Source organism: Hibiscus syriacus, unplaced genomic scaffold, assembly GCF_006381635.1.
Source record: "Hibiscus syriacus cultivar Baekdansim isolate YM2019G1 unplaced genomic scaffold, ASM638163v2 tig00005459_pilon, whole genome shotgun sequence".
Taxonomy (NCBI): domain Eukaryota; kingdom Viridiplantae; phylum Streptophyta; class Magnoliopsida; order Malvales; family Malvaceae; genus Hibiscus; species Hibiscus syriacus.
In genome coordinates this window covers 2,134,729-2,152,671 of record NW_024062058.1, presented here as the reverse complement: position 1 = coordinate 2,152,671, position 17,943 = coordinate 2,134,729, and the positions used below count along the sequence as shown (strand labels likewise).

The window sequence follows — 17,943 nt, the reverse complement described above, 5'->3', positions numbered from 1 at the left end:
ATTTTTATTCTACTAACAATGTGTGCCGAGAACCTTGATCCCTTGACACAGTTTCCATTTCTTTAGCATATAGCCATTTTTCAGGGAACATACATTGTTTATCTCTTTGTGGCAAATACAAACGCACAAGTTTTGTTCAGCGTTAAATATATAAAAATATTGAATGTGGTCACTTCCTTTGAATACTGAAACTTATATTTATTTTAGCTATCCATAGTCGGTGCTGGATTGTTCTTTGAATTGATGCTTAATGACTTTATTTATCCTTAAAGATATGTGGAAGCTTATACAATGTGGAAGCTTATACAAATGGTTGTTGCAGTATGAAAATAGCTGCAAACTTGAATTTCAAATTGTCGGGAAGTTTTTATTGCATTAGTTGTACGGAGATTCATAGGAACGGTTGGCAATTTATATATTCACAGGCATCTCATCTGATTTTTACAGGAAGCGAATTTCAAAGACTCTTTTAGATATATCAGACATCATATTAGAAAATAGAAAATATGATCATTGTTAGAGGAAATGAACAGCTCAAATGCAGCAAAGGAAGTGTGTCAATAGCAAATGGTAGTGGATGCCATGGTACGTGTTGTTTCCAACACAGAGAGAATGAAAAACAATAGTCAATAAGCTAAAACAGAAGCATACATTATCGTGGGAATGAAGCCAACACTTGCATCTATATATTCCTATTATCATTCCTCTGATTCCCATGTCCCACTCTTTTTCATAACTTTCAGGTATCGGCAAGAAAATATATTCCTATTTTCATAGCTTTCTTGATGTCAGCCTGTGGCAAGAAACACAGCACAGCACATAAAGAGTATAATTCTATTTTCACAACAAGATAAGATGCAAATTTAACCGATTAAGATAGGTTAGGCTAATCGATTATCAGTTACGAACCGATTGAAACAGATTGTCTAATGTATAATTCAACCGTGAGATGCAGCGAGATGGGAGGAGGGAGTACCTCAAAGGCCAATGGCGTGGTGTTGGGGCCATAGCGAGCAAGGACATTGCCATCCTTATCAACTAAGAACTTTGTGAAGTTCCACTTTATCCTCGTTCCCAAAAACCCAGATGTGTTTGATTTTAAGAACTTGTACACAGGCTCTGTCTTCGGACCATTGACGTAAACCTATAAAATAACAAAAATTTAGCAGCAATGCTAGAAAATGCAAGTCCTCAACATGTCCCTGGATGTTACTAGTCAGCTATAGCAGAAACCAAATCACCAGCAAATAACATAAAAATTACACGCACGAATACAAAACCGAAAACAAAGACCGATGTTAGTGCAAACCTCAAGCATATACATGGAATCTCTATTCTTCATACAAGTAAAATATATAATTGGGTTTTACCAGTAGTTTCCATATATAGGCAAAACAACCACAACATCTTGTACAAACAATTCCCACCATCTATTGCTAGATGTAATTGAATTACCTTTTGGGAAATGGGGTATTCAGTCTTGTATCTTGTACAGGCAAACTCCTGTGCCTCTTGGCTGCTTCCAGGTTCCTGATTCAGAAACTGATTGCATGGGAATGCCAGGATCTCCAGTCCTTCAGCCATAAAATAATTAAAAAGGCATCTTCAAGTCTTTAGCATATCAAGGATGGAATTTGTAACCAAATTGACTAAATTTATGATTACAAAATCAAGACATCTAGGGGACTAATTGGCATATATAGATTTCTTCACAGAGGAACAGGAAAAAAGAAGACAATTAACCTTGGTCCTTGTATTTGTTGTAAAGATCAGTCAGCTGGGTGTAATTTGAATCTGTAAGCCCACTGTTCAAAAAAATCACAGTAAAATAAGGGTAAAAGAAGAAGAAGAAGTTGAAGAAAGATAAGAGAGGAGAGGGAAAAAAACCATTTAGAGGCAACATTAACCACAAGGAGAACTTTTCCTTTGAACGTGCTAAGGTCAACGTCCTGATTTCTGTAATCCTGCAACACAAACAAAAAAGTCAAAACCACCCAACATCGAAATCATTCACGGTGGAGCAAGAAAGAACCTTGACTGTAAATTCATGGATTGATTTCTGAGGAACTGACTCAGAAGCTCCAATTTTTTGCTTCCCAGATATTTTCCAACTTCGGGTTTTTGTTTTTGTGGACTGCTTTGCGTTTTGTAGCCGTTTTGGCTTGAAGTGATTAGGTGGGTCTTCCAGGCTGGGGCAAATAGACCAGCAAGATTATGCAAAAATAACGACTGTAATTATTAATTTAATTCCTGAAATTGAGCTTTCTTTTTTAACAAGGAAATTTCCATGTTAAGTATGTAATCTTATGCAGGCAAAACTCCACCGTAATTGTCAAAATAAAATTCAAAACTTAAATGCTAATTGGATTTTTTTTACGTTTCCTTTTTCCTTTAATGAACTCATCGAATCTCGCAGACTTGGTTTCCATGTTCATCCTTCTGAAAAACTCTTCCCGGTCCCCAGAAATCATGGAGCGTTTAAATGCATATTATCTTTTACTTTTTGAACAAGATTTTAAATGCATAAGATCTTGTAATAGAAATGCGTACTTGGAATCACACTTCTCATGGAATAGGCTTACTTATTGATGAAGAATGATAATTCTGAGATCATTTATGCCAATCACTTTTTTTTTTCAAATACAAACTATGGTTTTTATTCTAATAATGATGACAGCCGTGAAGCTTTTGAATTTGCATTTTTATAAGTTTAATTTTGTCCTCCATCTTTTAAGTGTTAAAACTAAGTAATTCACTTATAATCTTTTAAAAAGATTAATAATGTAACATTGTGCATCACAATTTTTACATATTTTATAGTGTTTTTAATTATAATAGTTTTAAATTTATTTATCAATCTAACTTGCATACCTCTTCTGTCCCACTCTAATTGTCTCTTCATGACTTTTCAAAAGTCAAATGTTTTAGACTTTGATCACAGTTATTTTAAATATTTTAAAATTTAAATTTTATAAAATATATATTTTATGCTTTTTAAAAAGAATATTTTTTATATTTTTATTATTAGTAAATTTTAAATAATAAAGAATTAAAGTTTTATAAAATTGATAAAAAAAAGCCAATAAAGAATAATTTTAATGAGACAAAAATGGTAATAAATAGTATCATATCAACACAAACTATCACGCATGTTATTATTCCAACAAATGCAGCGTTTTATCAACATTCCCTTGATTTATTTTCTATTTAAGAAACAAAATTGAATACTGCTTTTTTTTTTCATGATGAAGAATTACCTCATTTAATTCATGAAATCGAATACAATCAAATTTTCTGCTAAAATTTTCTGATTAATAAATTTATTCCTTAATATTTGCAATTGTCATTTTAATATATAAATTTATTTACCTTAATATTTTTTGTTTATTTAGTTTTCATTATTAATTTAGATAATTTTGGTCCTAAATACTTCAAAAGGAGTCAAATTATTTTCCGACTTATTAATCAAACCACCTTCAAATAAATTAATAATGACTTTTGATTTTGATTAAGGTAAATAAATTAATGCGAATCTTGATCCAAACTCGAGTTACTTATTAAGGTTTGTGCTCCACACGTTATATATTTGTTTGCATGTATAAAGACAATTTTCAGTTTGTCATTTTCCTACAATAAATGAATAACACTACTTTGGGATTCCCAATGCATACAAGTGATTGGTTGCCTCGGAGTTGGCTCACACCCATCATATCTATATTCTCTGCCAATATCAACAACATTACCAAGTACTGTTTACATACCAAAATGGGGTTCTAAAACTTACAATTATGAAACTACCAAAACGGATCGATTGCCATGTAAAATAGGCTAATTTTAAAAAGGGGGGGACTAATGCTATAAGGGCGTTTTTGAAATAAATTATGCAAAAATAATAATAATAAAATTTTAGATACATTGACCATTAGGGGGTTAAGTTCACACTTCTCAGCCCTTACCTATGTCCCCTATCTACCTATCTATCTTTCGGTAGAGATGATATAATACATACATTTACAAAAACCAGCACTGCCACTGCCATTGCCAACATTGCTGATCTTGTCTCCCAACTCGAATCTCATTTACCACTTCCTTCCTTTGCAAACAATATATATCCTCCAAAAAAAAGGCAACTCTTTTCAGCATCCTGCCATCTGAAACCATATCAAAAGCAAAAAAAAAAAGTGTAATCAACCAAGAATTTTATTGAGAGAGCATTAGATTCAAAATGAAAACTAATCACAACAACCTACTAATTAACATTAAAGCAGCTCTCTCTGTATATTTGGCATCATCTTGGCCGCCAGCATGGAGCTGAAACACAAAAAGGTTACTGAGAACCTGCCCTAATGCAGGGTATCTATCTAGCAAGAATGCAAAAAATAAGTCTAAGAAAAAGCTTTTTTTATATTTATGCATATTCTTGCACGGCACAATCTCACAGAAGAAATGCAAACCTCTTGATCCAACAGGGACTACACCTTCTGGATGATGTCTGACTGGAAAGGAGTTTCTGTGATTCATTGAAGGGGGATGGAAGCCCCACCCATGGTTTGGATACCTTGTTGGCTCACACAGGGGCCCGCCATATGAACCGTAGCCATATGGTGCTTCCGGATTATCAGCATAATGCGGACCTAATATGAGCAAACATAAAACAAGTACAATCAAATGTCATTAGACAAAAAAGGCATTAACATATGTTACTCGGACTTAGGTGCGTGCAACTGCCGGTCACAAATATGGCTAGATTTTCTAAGTTCCTCTATATGTGAAGGATCCTTGGAGGTCATATCCCCGTATGCAAGTATCAGACACAGGTACTTCATAACAATGACGAGTCTGAGCAACATAAAATATAACAGCATATTGCATTAACATCAGTAGAAAATATATTTGAAAGAACCTACCACAGAAAGGTGGCTGAGGAAACCTCCAGTTGTCTCTTGGCTCATTTGAGGGCGGCTGCATTCTCTCATGGCTATTATAATAGTTACCCCCTTCCATGTTAGGTGAATAGTATCTGTTGGAATAGGGAGGAGGTGGGGCATCCCTCATCGGGTTCATATGCGGGCCTGAATTACCATATGAGAACTGATTTGAGGGCAGAGGATGAGGGGGTGGCGGTGGGTAGTCATTGTGATGGAAGTTCGGACCATCAGTTTGTTGAATATTATTCATAGGATGCACAGAGTAACTGTTGAAAGAGGTATTAAACTCAGAAAACTGCATAGGGACCGGAAGATCTCTCGACTCATGACCATGATAAGGAACTGGAGAGGTGCATAGAGCTGGATTAATTCTGGGTGCAACTGATGAGGGAACTGTAGATCGCAAATCATCTTGACTGTTCTGCAAATATAATCAAAACAAAGAATTGAAATATCAACATATATCACTCTTAAATAATAAGAAAAATGAAATCACAGCAGGCAAAACAAACAAGACCTACATGTATGCTTGTATGATTTGTTGAAATAACAACATTTCCATAGTGATCAGAAATAGGGCCAGGAGGGTTGGGAGGTGGCGCTGGAGGCAGGGGTGGGGGTGATGATGGAGGCACATCATGAGGTAAAGGGGGGGCAAATGGCAAAGAAAAATGCTGATCACCCTGCTTTCCTGAAGCTTGTGCAGCATTGAAACCAGTAGCAGCAGTGGCTGAACTCATTTCAATCTCAGAGGGGGCAACATCCTCCATCTCAAGTTCACCATCAACATCTTCCAAAATATGTCTGCGCTTTTCAATTGAAGGGTTTGCCTCTAGTTCTTCAGGGATTCGAGAATCATGCTCTGGAGTGACCGCCTCAAAACTACCTCCATCAGAATCACTTCCCTCATCCTCATCCTTCAGTATTCGGGGCATACAAAATCCAGGAAGCTGAAAGCTAGAATTACTGAGGAAACAAAAATATATTAGAAACAAAATTCTAGAAATTTTACAAGTAATCACGAATTAAAGAGATCCAGAAATTCATACCTTCCATACTCATCCACAAGCATACCCTCCATGTCTCTGACAGGATCATCGAATGGTCTCTCTGTTCTAGCGGTACGCCGAGAAAAGGGCCCGCCAGAAGAGGAAACACTAAACGAATCAAGTTCTCTTATATGGTGGCGTACAACAGATTCTGGAAGGATTTTTCTCTCCAGCCAAAGTCTCAAAACCTATATCGAATGAAGTATGTGAGAAACAAAAAATCCAAAACAAAGCAGCCAAAAGTCACTCACCTTTAAGCACTGCCGACGGTTTTCATGTGCACTAGGTCCAGGCGGAGCTGCAAAAGAGAGTAGACGAGGCAATGCCGCTTGAATAGCTGAAAGGTAGACACCACCACCATCACCTGGACAGTCACATTCATGATACATAACCAAACACCCATCATATTGCTAAATTATACTTCAAGTTATTAGTTAAACATAAATAATACCTTTCAAACCCCTGGAGCATTGAGTAATAGAATCCACGAGAAAGAACAAGTCCACCCTTCTGTGCAAACTTGACTCACTTTCCAAATTTTGAGCAATGATTTCCACAACCTATGTTAAAATAAAGAAATCAATGCATTTCACATGGAATTGATGTTTTAGTATATATGGATGCTATCATACATAAAGATATTCTCAGAACACAACCACTCTCTCACTATTCTCTATATAGTACACTGAGTCTTAATAAAAAAACCAAAAAAGGGGAACAAACAAATTTCTGACTTTTAATGCCAAGTTCGTCGATGTCTAAGTTACATTTAGAGTGTTAATGCTGAAGCAGCAGAAATGCCATTGATGAGCAACAAACAATCTTATAAAAAGAAAAGTTTAACAACTTTAACCCAAAAAAATACTTAACTACATGAACATACAAGAAATATATAAACATTCATAAGCTATAATTAAAATCATTTACCCTAATTTAACCTTAAATAATCACATGGACTCAAAAAGACAATTGGGGATTAAAAGCTTTCAAATACTGCAAGCAGTTATTACACTGAAAAATAATTTTTCACTCATTCAGTGACCCTTTTTCCCAAAACAATTTAGAACAGATTCCTAATTCAACAATTTATTGTCCCCAACTTTTCAGGCCTGAATAAGTTGACAATGCCAGGAAACTAACTAAAAACTTCACATATAATTTATGAGTAACTTAAATTATCCCCTTTGTTCAACCATTTTTTATTCTTAACTACATTTATCACTAGAATGTCCTTGACTTCCACAATAGAACCTAATTTCTTCTGTGCAAGAGGTCCACATAAAACCTCTCCAGAAATCTTTACATATCCCTCAATTTTAATGCCACTAGAATCCGATTCCATGAAACCCAACAATTATAATTAAAGCAAATAAAAAAAAAAGTAGAGAAATATCCTACCTTAGCAGACACACCAAAATTTGCACAATCAATAGCTATGCGTGTTGCACGAGCAATGCTCTCTTTTGTCCTCGTTAATACCGCAAGTATATTTTCAAAGGATGACAAAGCAGCATGTGTTTCAGTGTAATTACTGCACTTACTGACAGATTTGGGTCTTTCAGAAACCACAGAGTCAGCTTTACCTTCATCGTCAGCAATCAAAACAGATAGAGATTTGTTGGATCTGGACTGAACAATTGGACTACAGTACCCATTGCTTTGAATTATATTAGCACTCTCGGAAGTGGAAACGTGAAAATTTGAAGCATTGGAAGGAGAGACTCTAGCAAGAAAATCTACTTCATCAACTGAAGATGAACTTAACCGGACACCTACAACATCCTTGTCTGAGTTGTCATTGCAAACCAAACTAGTTGTCATTCGCCTTGGGTCCATTTGAAATGCTTCCGGAACCTCACAACTAAGTCAAACAAGAAAGGCAAATCAAAAAATTAATGGCAGGTATTTACTAAAGGCGTAAAAAAAACTAGGGAAACACTTAAGATAAGTCCCTTTGGGAAATCAATTCTTTTACAAGGTTTACTTTAATATCAGCATTGCAACTATTTAATTCACTTACGGTCATTACTCATTACATTCATATATTCAAAAAGACTATATTAGAGAAACCACTTCCATGATGACAAGTGGAAATGCACTGTTAAATGTTGAAATTTTCATGAATATCTTTAACAAAAATGTCTCTCAATATCAATTCACTGAATAGCTGTGATAGAAATAAGGTAGCAATGCTTACATGCTATGGACTATGCTGTTGCCATCAGTTTGAGACTTCAATGACTCGATTTTCTCATGACCGGTATGCTGGGCAGCACACTGAAACACATTTGAACCATCTTGGGGTGAAATTTTGCAAGTTTTCCCAGTCACTGAGTTAGGATCCAAACTCATATGAGTATGTTCTGATGTATTCAACTGTTCATTAGGATTTTCAGCACTAAAACTGCTTAAGCCAACAGGTTCAACATCAGAATCACTCTTTGAAAGCAACTGCTGATCTGAAGAACTATTGGGAGACTGGCTTTTGCCAGGAATAGGTGATAAGTATTCTAAACTTTGACCTTCACGAGTATCTTGACTAACATGGTTCATGGACTGAACTAAGACATCCTTATTGAGTTCATGCTTTGGGCTGTTAGGACTATCCGCTGGTTGATTGCAAATATCTGATTCCAAAGAAGATTTGGCTAATTTCTCCAAAGACATTGAATTTGGCATGGAAAAGATCCCAGAATCATTATTCACAATCAAATCCATGCCACCTTGCTCCAACCCTCTGGCTTCTTTGTTCTTAACATTTATATGAGAATCACTCCTTATTGGAGAACCATGGCATAGACCATCTGGTGTTTCCAGTTTTTGTGTGTGTTCGGCACATGTCTGATCTTCAGCAGCATTAGCCGACATAGCTTCCAAAGCACGGTGGAGACGTTTAGAAGGAGGCAAGACAGCTTCCCCACCAGCCAAGCAGCCTAATTGATTTCTCTCAATTTTCAAAGGTTCTGAATGTTCTGGTCTGCTTCCTTGAACTTGAATGTCATCTTTTGAAGGTGATACATTAACCAAAGCTCCTTTCAAATCTAAAGAGTCTCTATCAATAGGAGAATCGTCGTGACAGCTCGACACTGGACTCGTCTGCTCCAATGAATTGACTGCACCTTCATTAACAGGCTTTTCTTCAGTTGATAAAGAACAATTGAACTCACCAGCAGCTTCCATTTTGCTCATGCGAACTCTTGCTCTTTTCAGCAACGGTAGGTGCTCATCTCCATCATCTTTGGGACATTTATTGTTAGAATTTTCACATGTATTTTGCATATTTTCCCTAGCATTATTGATTCTTAAATCCAAGTTTGCTTCTTTTCCCATGCTAGCAGGAGGCTCAGCAGGGTCATTATTCATCCACTTTCTAAACGGTTTCCTTTTCTTCACAACGGCCTTTATTTGGAAATCAACCCCTTTACTCAACTCAACATTTCCTTCTAAACATTCAAGAACATTCTCAGAGTGTTCAGGTTTACAACTAGAATCCATGGTGCTGGCTTCATTCAAACTATCACCATCCGAATCAACAGTGGCAATTTCCGAGCCGTTATCACTACTGCTACCATTTGACATTAATACAGATGAGTCAACATCACCACTCTCAGAAGCTTCTGCAGAATTCCTGAATCTTTTATTCCTCCTCAGGGATCCATCAAGGATTACATTTGTTGATATATCAAAAGCAGTCCTAACATCATTAGATAGCTTCATAAAGTTCTGGAATCTAGATGATTCCATCCTTGATGAGCTTCTAACCCTTCGAACCTGAGCTGCTTTCTTCTGTGCAATGGATTTTTGAAATTGCAAACCTTCATATCTTTTTCTTGACGAGTAAATAGTCAGTGCTGGTGTTTCTTTAACCAACACTGTATCAGGAGGTTGCTCTGAAATGGATTCTATTTCACACAGACCATCTATTTTTGCCTCAGCTTGAGCAACCTCAGTTGCAAGGCTTGGATCATTTCGACTTGTAACAACATTCAAAGTTTCTAACAGAATCTCAGCCGTGGCCTCACAAGTGTCAGTTAGATCCTTTGGTGCAGATGAGTCAACTGAGTTCCCACAATTTGCCCGAGAGACTCTATCATCAGAACTACAATTGTTAACCTGGTCCTGCTTCTTTGACTTCTCATAACTGTCAATAATTTCCTGGACCGCGCGAACAAAATCAGCACCCTTCCTCTGACGTTTGACCAAAAGTGATTGTTTCTTCTCTTCCGTAAATGCTTCAACATCAGCAGGATTACAGAACGCTCTGCATGAAAGGTAGCCATAAGAACTAACAAAACCCGAAACATGCCAAAGAAAACAACATACAAGGAGCAAAAGGATAGCGTTGTGTCAAATAACAAATATAAATACCAGAGTGACAGGCCAAGAGAAAATTACAAAAATATTTTGTTATAGGTTGCCCTTGTATCAATTACATGGTTATTATAAGGAGATCTTATTTAGGAGTATTTTATATCATTATAAGTCTTTCCTTAGGAGGAGACTTGCTTTTAATCACTTTGGTAACTCTAATTTGACCTCTATTTAAGATGTCAATTTGAAAGAAATAAAGTTAAATCAGACTCCAAACAACAATAACAGAATTCCCTTCAACGAGCTCACTATCAATCCCCAAACAACAATCGTAACAATTTGATACAGTCGTAACAATTTGATACAGTCGTAACTAACAATTTGTTATGATTGTAACATTCTGGGATTTGATAGTGGAGCTCGTATGAGGGAATTCCAGACCTTACACTTTTTGGAGAGTATCTTAAATCTTGCAAAAATCGATAAGAACTGACTTAACATTATTTCTTTCAAATTGGCTTCTTAAACAAAGGCTATGTTGGGTCAAATAAATGGGTAAAGTAACTAAAAGCAAGTCTACTACTAAGGAAATACTTCTAATGATATAAAATACTCATAAATATCCTAAAACGTCTCCTAATAAAATCTTAATGATTAGTAATTATCATGATTCCTAATTCCTATAACATGATTATAGTAACTATCATGAATCCTAATTCCTATAACAAAAACATCCAATTGCTTTTAGTCAATGTAAAGGATATACATGATTTATTTCCATAACAATATAACAAATATAAATACCCAAACGACAAAGACCAATCGAAGAAAGTTCTAAAACAATATTTATAGTAAAAATAATGATTAGTAACCCCTGTAACAAATATATGCAATAGCTTTTAGTCATGCAGTTTATTTAGATAATGTAGTTATAGCAGACATAATAGAAGTGAGTAACTAAATTCTTATTATACATAAAGGTGTTACACATTAAAAATAGTGTATTTTTCATTCCACCACCCTTTTCACCTTTTTAAGAGGTTACACAAATCTTTACCATCAAAAATTAAACAAATGAAATATCATTAGGAAGAAAAAAGTACAATTACAATACTGAAAAAAAATAATGAACTTGTGAACCCGAGTTATGAAATAACTACATATATTTTTGCTTGTCTGTAGATTTCCAAGTTTAAGGGCAACATCTCTTACTAAAAATAAGCATAAAAAAATAATCACACAAGTTTTTCCTAAATTGCGGGGAAACACCGGCAATACTTTCCAGGTACTTGATATTCTAGAATTCTTTTTTACCAGCATGTAAAACTTATTTACAAACAAATATTGGTCACAACCAAGAAGAAAAGATATATGAGAATGGTAGTATCTCAACTGAAGATACGCCACTTTTCTTGGAAGCCTCCAAAAAGTACATTTCCTATTACAATAGCTTTACCATTCAAGAAACCCTGCACAGGTTCTCCAAACAAAAACTATAAAACTTATAATCAGGCTAAATATTATAATATAATGAGGAAAAAAACAAAGAAAGCCCAAAGAGAGCATAAAGCTGACTGTAAGATAACATGCAAAAGAAGATCCAAGCTAAACTAAGGAAAAGATAGCTCATCAGCATCAACCAATAACTACATGACTTCTCCAAAATCAGAAAAAATACCAGAAATACTTCCAGGAACTTGATATTCTAGAATTCTTTTTTTCCCAGCGTGTAAAACTTCTTTTATAACACATATCCAATTGTAAAACTTATAATCAGGGTAAATATTATTATATAAAGTGGAAGAACCAAAGGCAGCCCAAATAGAGCATAAGGCATTAGATAACATGGAAAAGAAGATCCAATCTAAACTAAGGAAAGGATCACTCATGTAACCAACAGCATATTGAGGTTCAAACCAACAGCATATGGGTTAAAACCAATGAAAAAGAGAACAGAACAGCAAATGGAAAGGTTGAGTATAACAGAAAGATAACAATGAAATGTTCACTTACATTTGTTGTGTTCCAAAAAAGTATACCAAAACTTTCTTCCTATCAGATAAATAACCCCACTTCTCAGGCTCACTTATCTGTTGCAAGCAATAGGAAATAAAAACATGAGAAGAAAATGATTATGCTACCAAATAAAAAAATAAAATAAAGGGGTGGAGATCACTGATCAGAGGGGAGAAATTAGAAGAAAAACAGGTTGATTGAGAGCATTAAAAAATCAAAAGTTAGATATGACAAAAACATCTTTAAAAACAAATATGTGCATACTCTTAAGCAATTTTAGCAGGAAACGGAAACCAAAAAATAGATTTTGCACAATCAGATTTCAATAGTACTAGCCAACATGGTTCCTAATGTAATCTTCTAATAAATTCATTCTAGATTTAGAATGAACAAATTACAATAATCTCTTCTTTTGATTAGTACCAAGTAAATTAAAAAACAAAAAAATATTAAATATGTAAAACAAAAAGAACCTTCCACTCTAGCAACACAGAATTAAACCCTAGATAAAAATAAATTAACCATGCCACCTAAACAGACAAAAATAATTATCAACAAAACCTCACATACAACTATAAACCCTAATGAAATAAACGAATTCTAAAATAATAAATATTTTCATAAAATATACAAAAAAGAAAAGAAAAGAAAAAGGATAGTGATATTAGTATTGGCATACCGTGGCAGGCCAAGCAGGGAAACCTTTGACTTTAGCAAGGACAAGATCGCCGACTTTCCATTGTCGGCGAGCTGAGGCGGAAGCAGCCGCCTTACTGGTGCCTTTCCTTCTGGCGGGTGCCATCGGAAAGTGTATTAAAAAAATAATCGGAACCCAAAGGCACGCCAAATCGCCCAAAAGGCGTAACAATTTGGTTCTCTCTAGGGTTCTGCCGTAACAATTTAGCACAAAATTTTGAAGGCGTTTGAAACGCTCCCTCGATTCTTTATACGAAACAAAAAATAATCACACACAAAACGGAATATACAAGATATTGAAATGGTGCGGTCATGTGAATGCTAAAGTATATGGGTAGGGTGTAGTTTAAGAGTAGGAAGGGAAGAAATGGTGCAGGTTAAGAGTGAGTGGCCGAATCTGGGGGTGATCCACGTGAAATGACCCAACTAACTCATTCTTTATATGGGCTAATAATTGGACCTACTGCTTATCAGTCTGTATAATCTGTAGGCCCATTTTCGTATTTTTCTCCTTTTGTGGAATTACAGAAGTGAAAACACAAATGGGACGAGTAACCATTGTAAAACAAATCCTCGCCGCTCTTTATAATAATATTATAAGCCGTTTTTTAAACATCTATTTAATTTAATTTTAATTATTTTAATTAAAAATAATATAAAATTATTAAAATGAAATATCATCACGATAATATTTACTTTCTTTTAAAAAATTATTTTATTTTTTCCAATTAAATTTATATTTAATTACCTTATAATATCAAATCAATCAATTAATATACAACATATTATTTAAAATTTTAAAACCAAATAATATTAAGAATTACCAGGTCTTCTACCGGCACAGATGATAAGCGTTAAAGACTAGGAATTTCAATGGTGTAAACACTTCTCAACACAAAGCACAACTGAATTTACATCTCTTACAAATACCAAAAAAATATAGTCCTATAGAGAATTATATTTTGCTCTATTTTGGTCGTTAATTTCTTTTTTCTAGTTACTGTGGCATGCTGCAACTAAAGCCGTTGCTTCACCCGCCTGCCATTCGCATCACTTCCATCAAAGATGGCTTCATTCCCATGTTTGCATGTAAACATGGAGTGCTCGTTTACTCTAGCCACATACTCCAACAGCTCCGTCAACAGAGACGGACAACTTTCCTTCAAGTACTCAAAACCATCTGTTTGCATTACAGCTGCGATCAAAAAACCGAAATCAAAGGTTTAGTCGAGAAAACATTGTTAACAAAAACCTACAATTATATAGCCACATGATAAGTTGCTATGCTTCTCTAAAAGCAAAATTCTTTTTGGGCATTGATAACCCTGATACAATACTGATTTAAATGTCAAAAACATTAGAGAACTCACCTCTAAGATTTTCAGGCATTGCAACAAACTTGAGACACACAGCTTTCAGCTGGAAACAATGGTGCTGCTCAGCCAAGGCCAATGTAGTTGCCACCAAGTTGATGGCAACTTCCTCACAAAGGTTGGCCTCGCAGATTATTCTCAGCCTCTCTAGCCCATACCTATCTGCAGCTGCAAGCAGATGTTGAGACATCAATGTAGAGGCCCACTTTGAGTTGAGACCAGTGAGCTCTTGCATGTCGAGTAGAGAATCCCAGTATATAAAGTGAAGTATGGCCTGCAACGTGCAAAACAGGGAATAGAAACTACACTATATCAGTAATTTGTCCTACATAGATTACATACTTGCATAGTCAAATTTTCTTTTAGTTTGACAAATAGATGTTGGAAAACTCAAATGAAGCATGTATATCATGGTTTTTAGATATGTAAGGAAATGCATGTTCATGAATTTTCTATTAGGTACAACCATATTGCTGCCAACATTTTTGTTATAACATCAGTCACCCAGTAAATAATTGTTATGAAAAAGTTTCTAAGAACTAATCATTAACATCAGGAATTCTATCAAGGACAAGTTGACGACATGCGTATATCACCAATGCATTATGATGGTCAAGAAGTAGCATGAATTATTGTCCAACATAAGAAGAGGAGGTATTTTACTGAACCTTAAAAACTGGAGCTACCATATCTTCAACTTTTATTTGCTTTGTATTCTGATCTTTCATAGGACCAAAAAGTTGTGCCCTAAACACAGGTGAACGTGCAGCAAGTACCAACTTGTGGGCAGGAAAGAGTTCTCCATCAACTTCAAAGCTTACATCAGATCCCTTTCCAGTTTCTAGCAATTGTCCAAAATGATGACCAATTTTTGAAGGAGGTACAGCTATGGAGTAGATCTTAGGACCCTCTGTATGTGACTTAACAACGCCAACACTACAATGGACAGAGAGGCAATCATCTTTGAGGTAGTCCGATTGCTCAAGTAGAGTTCTTTTGAACAATCGTTTATAGCCCCTGCAGCAAATCAAAGTAGTTACTTCACCACTCACCAGAGTTCATCATAATGAGGGAAACAAATAAATTATGCTTCTTTTTGTTTATTGCAGGGGTAGGATAGAGGAATCAAACCCTGGAACTAGACAACCCCCCCCCCCCTCAACTCACCCCCAACACACAAACATTGGGCATTAAGAGTCAATGCGCCAAGTAGCTAAGACCAAAAACTAATATACCGCATTCCATGTCTTTATAACATTTATCATCTAGTTAGTAAAGGCCAGATATCATGAGCAATCAAGAGCTATAGACTATGGAATTATTCAATTAGGCTAGCAAAAATGTTGTTACATACGTCTTTCGTCAATCATGTATGACTTGATTGTAACCAAATGCTTCATGATGCAACCATATTTAAACAAGCTGCAGTAAGTTTAAACTGTGCTGACTGCTGATTGACATAGATCACGAGAGAATCCAGATACAAGCGTAGCTTCGAAAAATAAATTGGTTCTATGGTGTAGTGGTTAGCACTTTGGACTTTGAATCCACGAACCTGGGTTCAACTCCCGGTAGGACCTAAAATTTTGTCCCTGTAAATGCCTAGGCTTCGTATAGATTGGGGTTTGCTTGACTGAGTCCCCCAAGATCAGGATCCAATTTGGACCAAAAAACCTTAAGTACCAAATTGAATTTTGAAGTCAAGTTCAAGAGCCAAAAAAGTACGTTTACCGTTTATCTTTATCCTCACTAATCCTAACAATCTCTCCCTCATATCACAGGTCTTTAAAAATCATTTGAAACTCACAAATCACTGAAACTTAAATGAGAGTAAGAGAAGGAAAGAAAAACCTAAATAATAATACTAATAACGAAATAAATAAACACATACACGAAACTAGCAATGAAGGTCAGCCTGGAAATGAGCTGGAGAATGAATGCACAGAGCAAAACACAATGCACATTTGGATGCACCTCAGAAACAGATTAGTAATTAACAACATACAGTGCTACTATTAGCATAATTCTTATGACATTATATTCTGCCGGCCATCCCAAATACGTTTCAATACGAAAAGCATGTTACGAAAAAGAAGCTTATCCCTCCAAATCCCCCCAACCCAATTGCGATTTGCTATTTTATAGGCAACAAACTTGTTATACAAACATCCTAACACCCCTAAGAGCCAACATAAAGCACAATAAATGGAACAAAAAGATAAAGGAACCGAATCCAGCACATAAACAACAAAGTCAAACTGCAAATTACAAACACAAGAACCAGAACAACCCATTATGCAGTTCTTACTATCTAGCAAGCCTCGATGAAAACACCATTAAAAATCATAAAATAAGAATCAAGATCAACGCATTAAATGGTAAACCCCAAAACCGACCAAAACTTTAATCAGCTAAAGAAAATCCATCAGTGTAAAAAAACCCTAAAAAAACCACCCCATAATTCCAATCGAATTTACGAAATTACAAACCATTGCATGAAGAAGAAGAGGAAGAAAAGAAACTGTTACCACATGCTGCCTTGATACTTGAGAGTGTACGGTCCGCTTTCAAGCGTCCTCCCAAAATGGCTGTGCACCTTATGCCTCTCTTTCCCGCTCTGATCCAAAAGCGTTAGCTCAAAAAGCGCCCTAACGTCAGTCCCCTCGCTCGCCAAAGCAATGAACAAGGAAACGTAGGTGGCATTATCTTCGGGGCTCTTCCCATCGGGATAAAAATAGATCGCCCACAAATATCCACCCACCATGAATATATCGGAAGCTATATACTTGCCGACCCCCATACCTTTCGACAGAGTATACCCCGTGATCTTGAACTCGTGAGATCCGTTCACCGTCTCCATCACCGACGTCGACGACGTGGTGGGGCGCTCTGACGAAGGCTTAGATGTTTCCGGTAGAACCCTCCTCATGTGCCCTCCCAACAAAAACCTTATTGCAAAGGGCTTTAAAGACAATCTTTCTCTGTCAAAATTGAGAATGAATTCGCGGGAAAAAGAAGTTTTTTCCGTTGAGAAAAAAATTATGGGTTTTTCTTTCTTTCTTTAATTCGTCGTTCCTTTTTTCCCGTTAAACAGAGACTGGAATTTACTGTTTTGCTTCAGAGATAAATAATAAAATGGAAGAGGAGATATTGAAGATAACATATTATGATTATTTATAATAAATGAATTAAGAGAATCTCATAATTATTAATATTTATAAAATGATCCTTTAAATATATGACATTACTTTATTTAGTCACTTGACTATAAAAAATAATAAAATGATCATTCAACTATTCATATATTCTAAATTTCTTCTTTTCTATTAAAAATTGATAGCAATCTGAATTGAACATTAATATACTAACTAAAATATTATTATAGAAGCTTAGAATATATTAATAATTGGGTGATCATTTTACAACTTTTCATAGTTAGACTCAACAAAACAATATCATGTAATTAGAGTATTATTTTATAACTTATAATAATTTGTGACTCAACAAAGTAATAGCCTATTGTCGTGGGACCATTTTTTACTTTGCCCTTCAATAAACGAAATTAAACAC

The 17,943-nt window shown here is 35.5% G+C and overlaps 2 protein-coding genes and 1 non-coding gene across 3 annotated transcripts; 1 reads left to right on the top strand and 2 right to left on the bottom strand.

The window, feature by feature from the left end:
• Positions 1 to 539: 539 nt before the first annotated feature.
• On the bottom strand, positions 540 to 13,229 carry LOC120199477 (protein HUA2-LIKE 3-like). Its single transcript, XM_039200537.1, has 18 exons — positions 12,984 to 13,229; positions 12,302 to 12,378; positions 8,175 to 10,238; positions 7,376 to 7,838; positions 6,429 to 6,537; positions 6,229 to 6,341; positions 5,978 to 6,165; positions 5,450 to 5,894; positions 4,908 to 5,349; positions 4,455 to 4,634; positions 4,259 to 4,361; positions 4,084 to 4,151; positions 2,033 to 2,199; positions 1,888 to 1,964; positions 1,744 to 1,805; positions 1,456 to 1,574; positions 977 to 1,144; positions 540 to 793 (listed from the first exon to the last, which is right to left on the bottom strand). The coding sequence occupies exons 1-18, from the start codon at positions 13,104 to 13,106 to the stop codon at positions 740 to 742; spliced, it is 5,022 nt and encodes a 1,673-aa protein (XP_039056468.1). The 5' UTR covers positions 13,107 to 13,229; the 3' UTR covers positions 540 to 739.
• Positions 13,230 to 13,843: 614 nt separating this feature from the next.
• LOC120199650 (BTB/POZ and MATH domain-containing protein 2-like) lies at positions 13,844 to 17,503 on the bottom strand. Its single transcript, XM_039200687.1, has 4 exons — positions 16,902 to 17,503; positions 15,042 to 15,390; positions 14,371 to 14,647; positions 13,844 to 14,195 (listed from the first exon to the last, which is right to left on the bottom strand). The coding sequence occupies exons 1-4, from the start codon at positions 17,300 to 17,302 to the stop codon at positions 14,017 to 14,019; spliced, it is 1,206 nt and encodes a 401-aa protein (XP_039056618.1). The 5' UTR covers positions 17,303 to 17,503; the 3' UTR covers positions 13,844 to 14,016.
• On the top strand, positions 15,882 to 15,953 carry TRNAQ-UUG. Its single transcript has one exon. It is a non-coding gene; the product is annotated as a tRNA-Gln (tRNA).
• Positions 17,504 to 17,943: the final 440 nt, after the last annotated feature.

Excerpts from the sequence above, each read along its gene's own strand:
- LOC120199477 (XM_039200537.1), bottom strand. The coding sequence starts at position 13,106 with ATGGCACCCGCCAGAAGGAAAGGCACCAGTAAGGCGGCTGCTTCCGCC. Across the intron at positions 6,342-6,428 it reads ATGCTCCAGGGGTTTGAAAG|GTGATGGTGGTGGTGTCTAC; the intron begins GTATTATTTATG and ends GTGACTGTCCAG. Across the intron at positions 5,350-5,449 it reads CAAATCATACAAGCATACAT|AACAGTCAAGATGATTTGCG; the intron begins GTAGGTCTTGTT and ends TTATATTTGCAG.
- LOC120199650 (XM_039200687.1), bottom strand. The coding sequence starts at position 17,302 with ATGAGGAGGGTTCTACCGGAAACATCTAAGCCTTCGTCAGAGCGCCCC. Across the intron at positions 14,648-15,041 it reads TGGTAGCTCCAGTTTTTAAG|GCCATACTTCACTTTATATA; the intron begins GTTCAGTAAAAT and ends TGCACGTTGCAG. Across the intron at positions 14,196-14,370 it reads AATGCCTGAAAATCTTAGAG|CTGTAATGCAAACAGATGGT; the intron begins GTGAGTTCTCTA and ends TTTTGATCGCAG.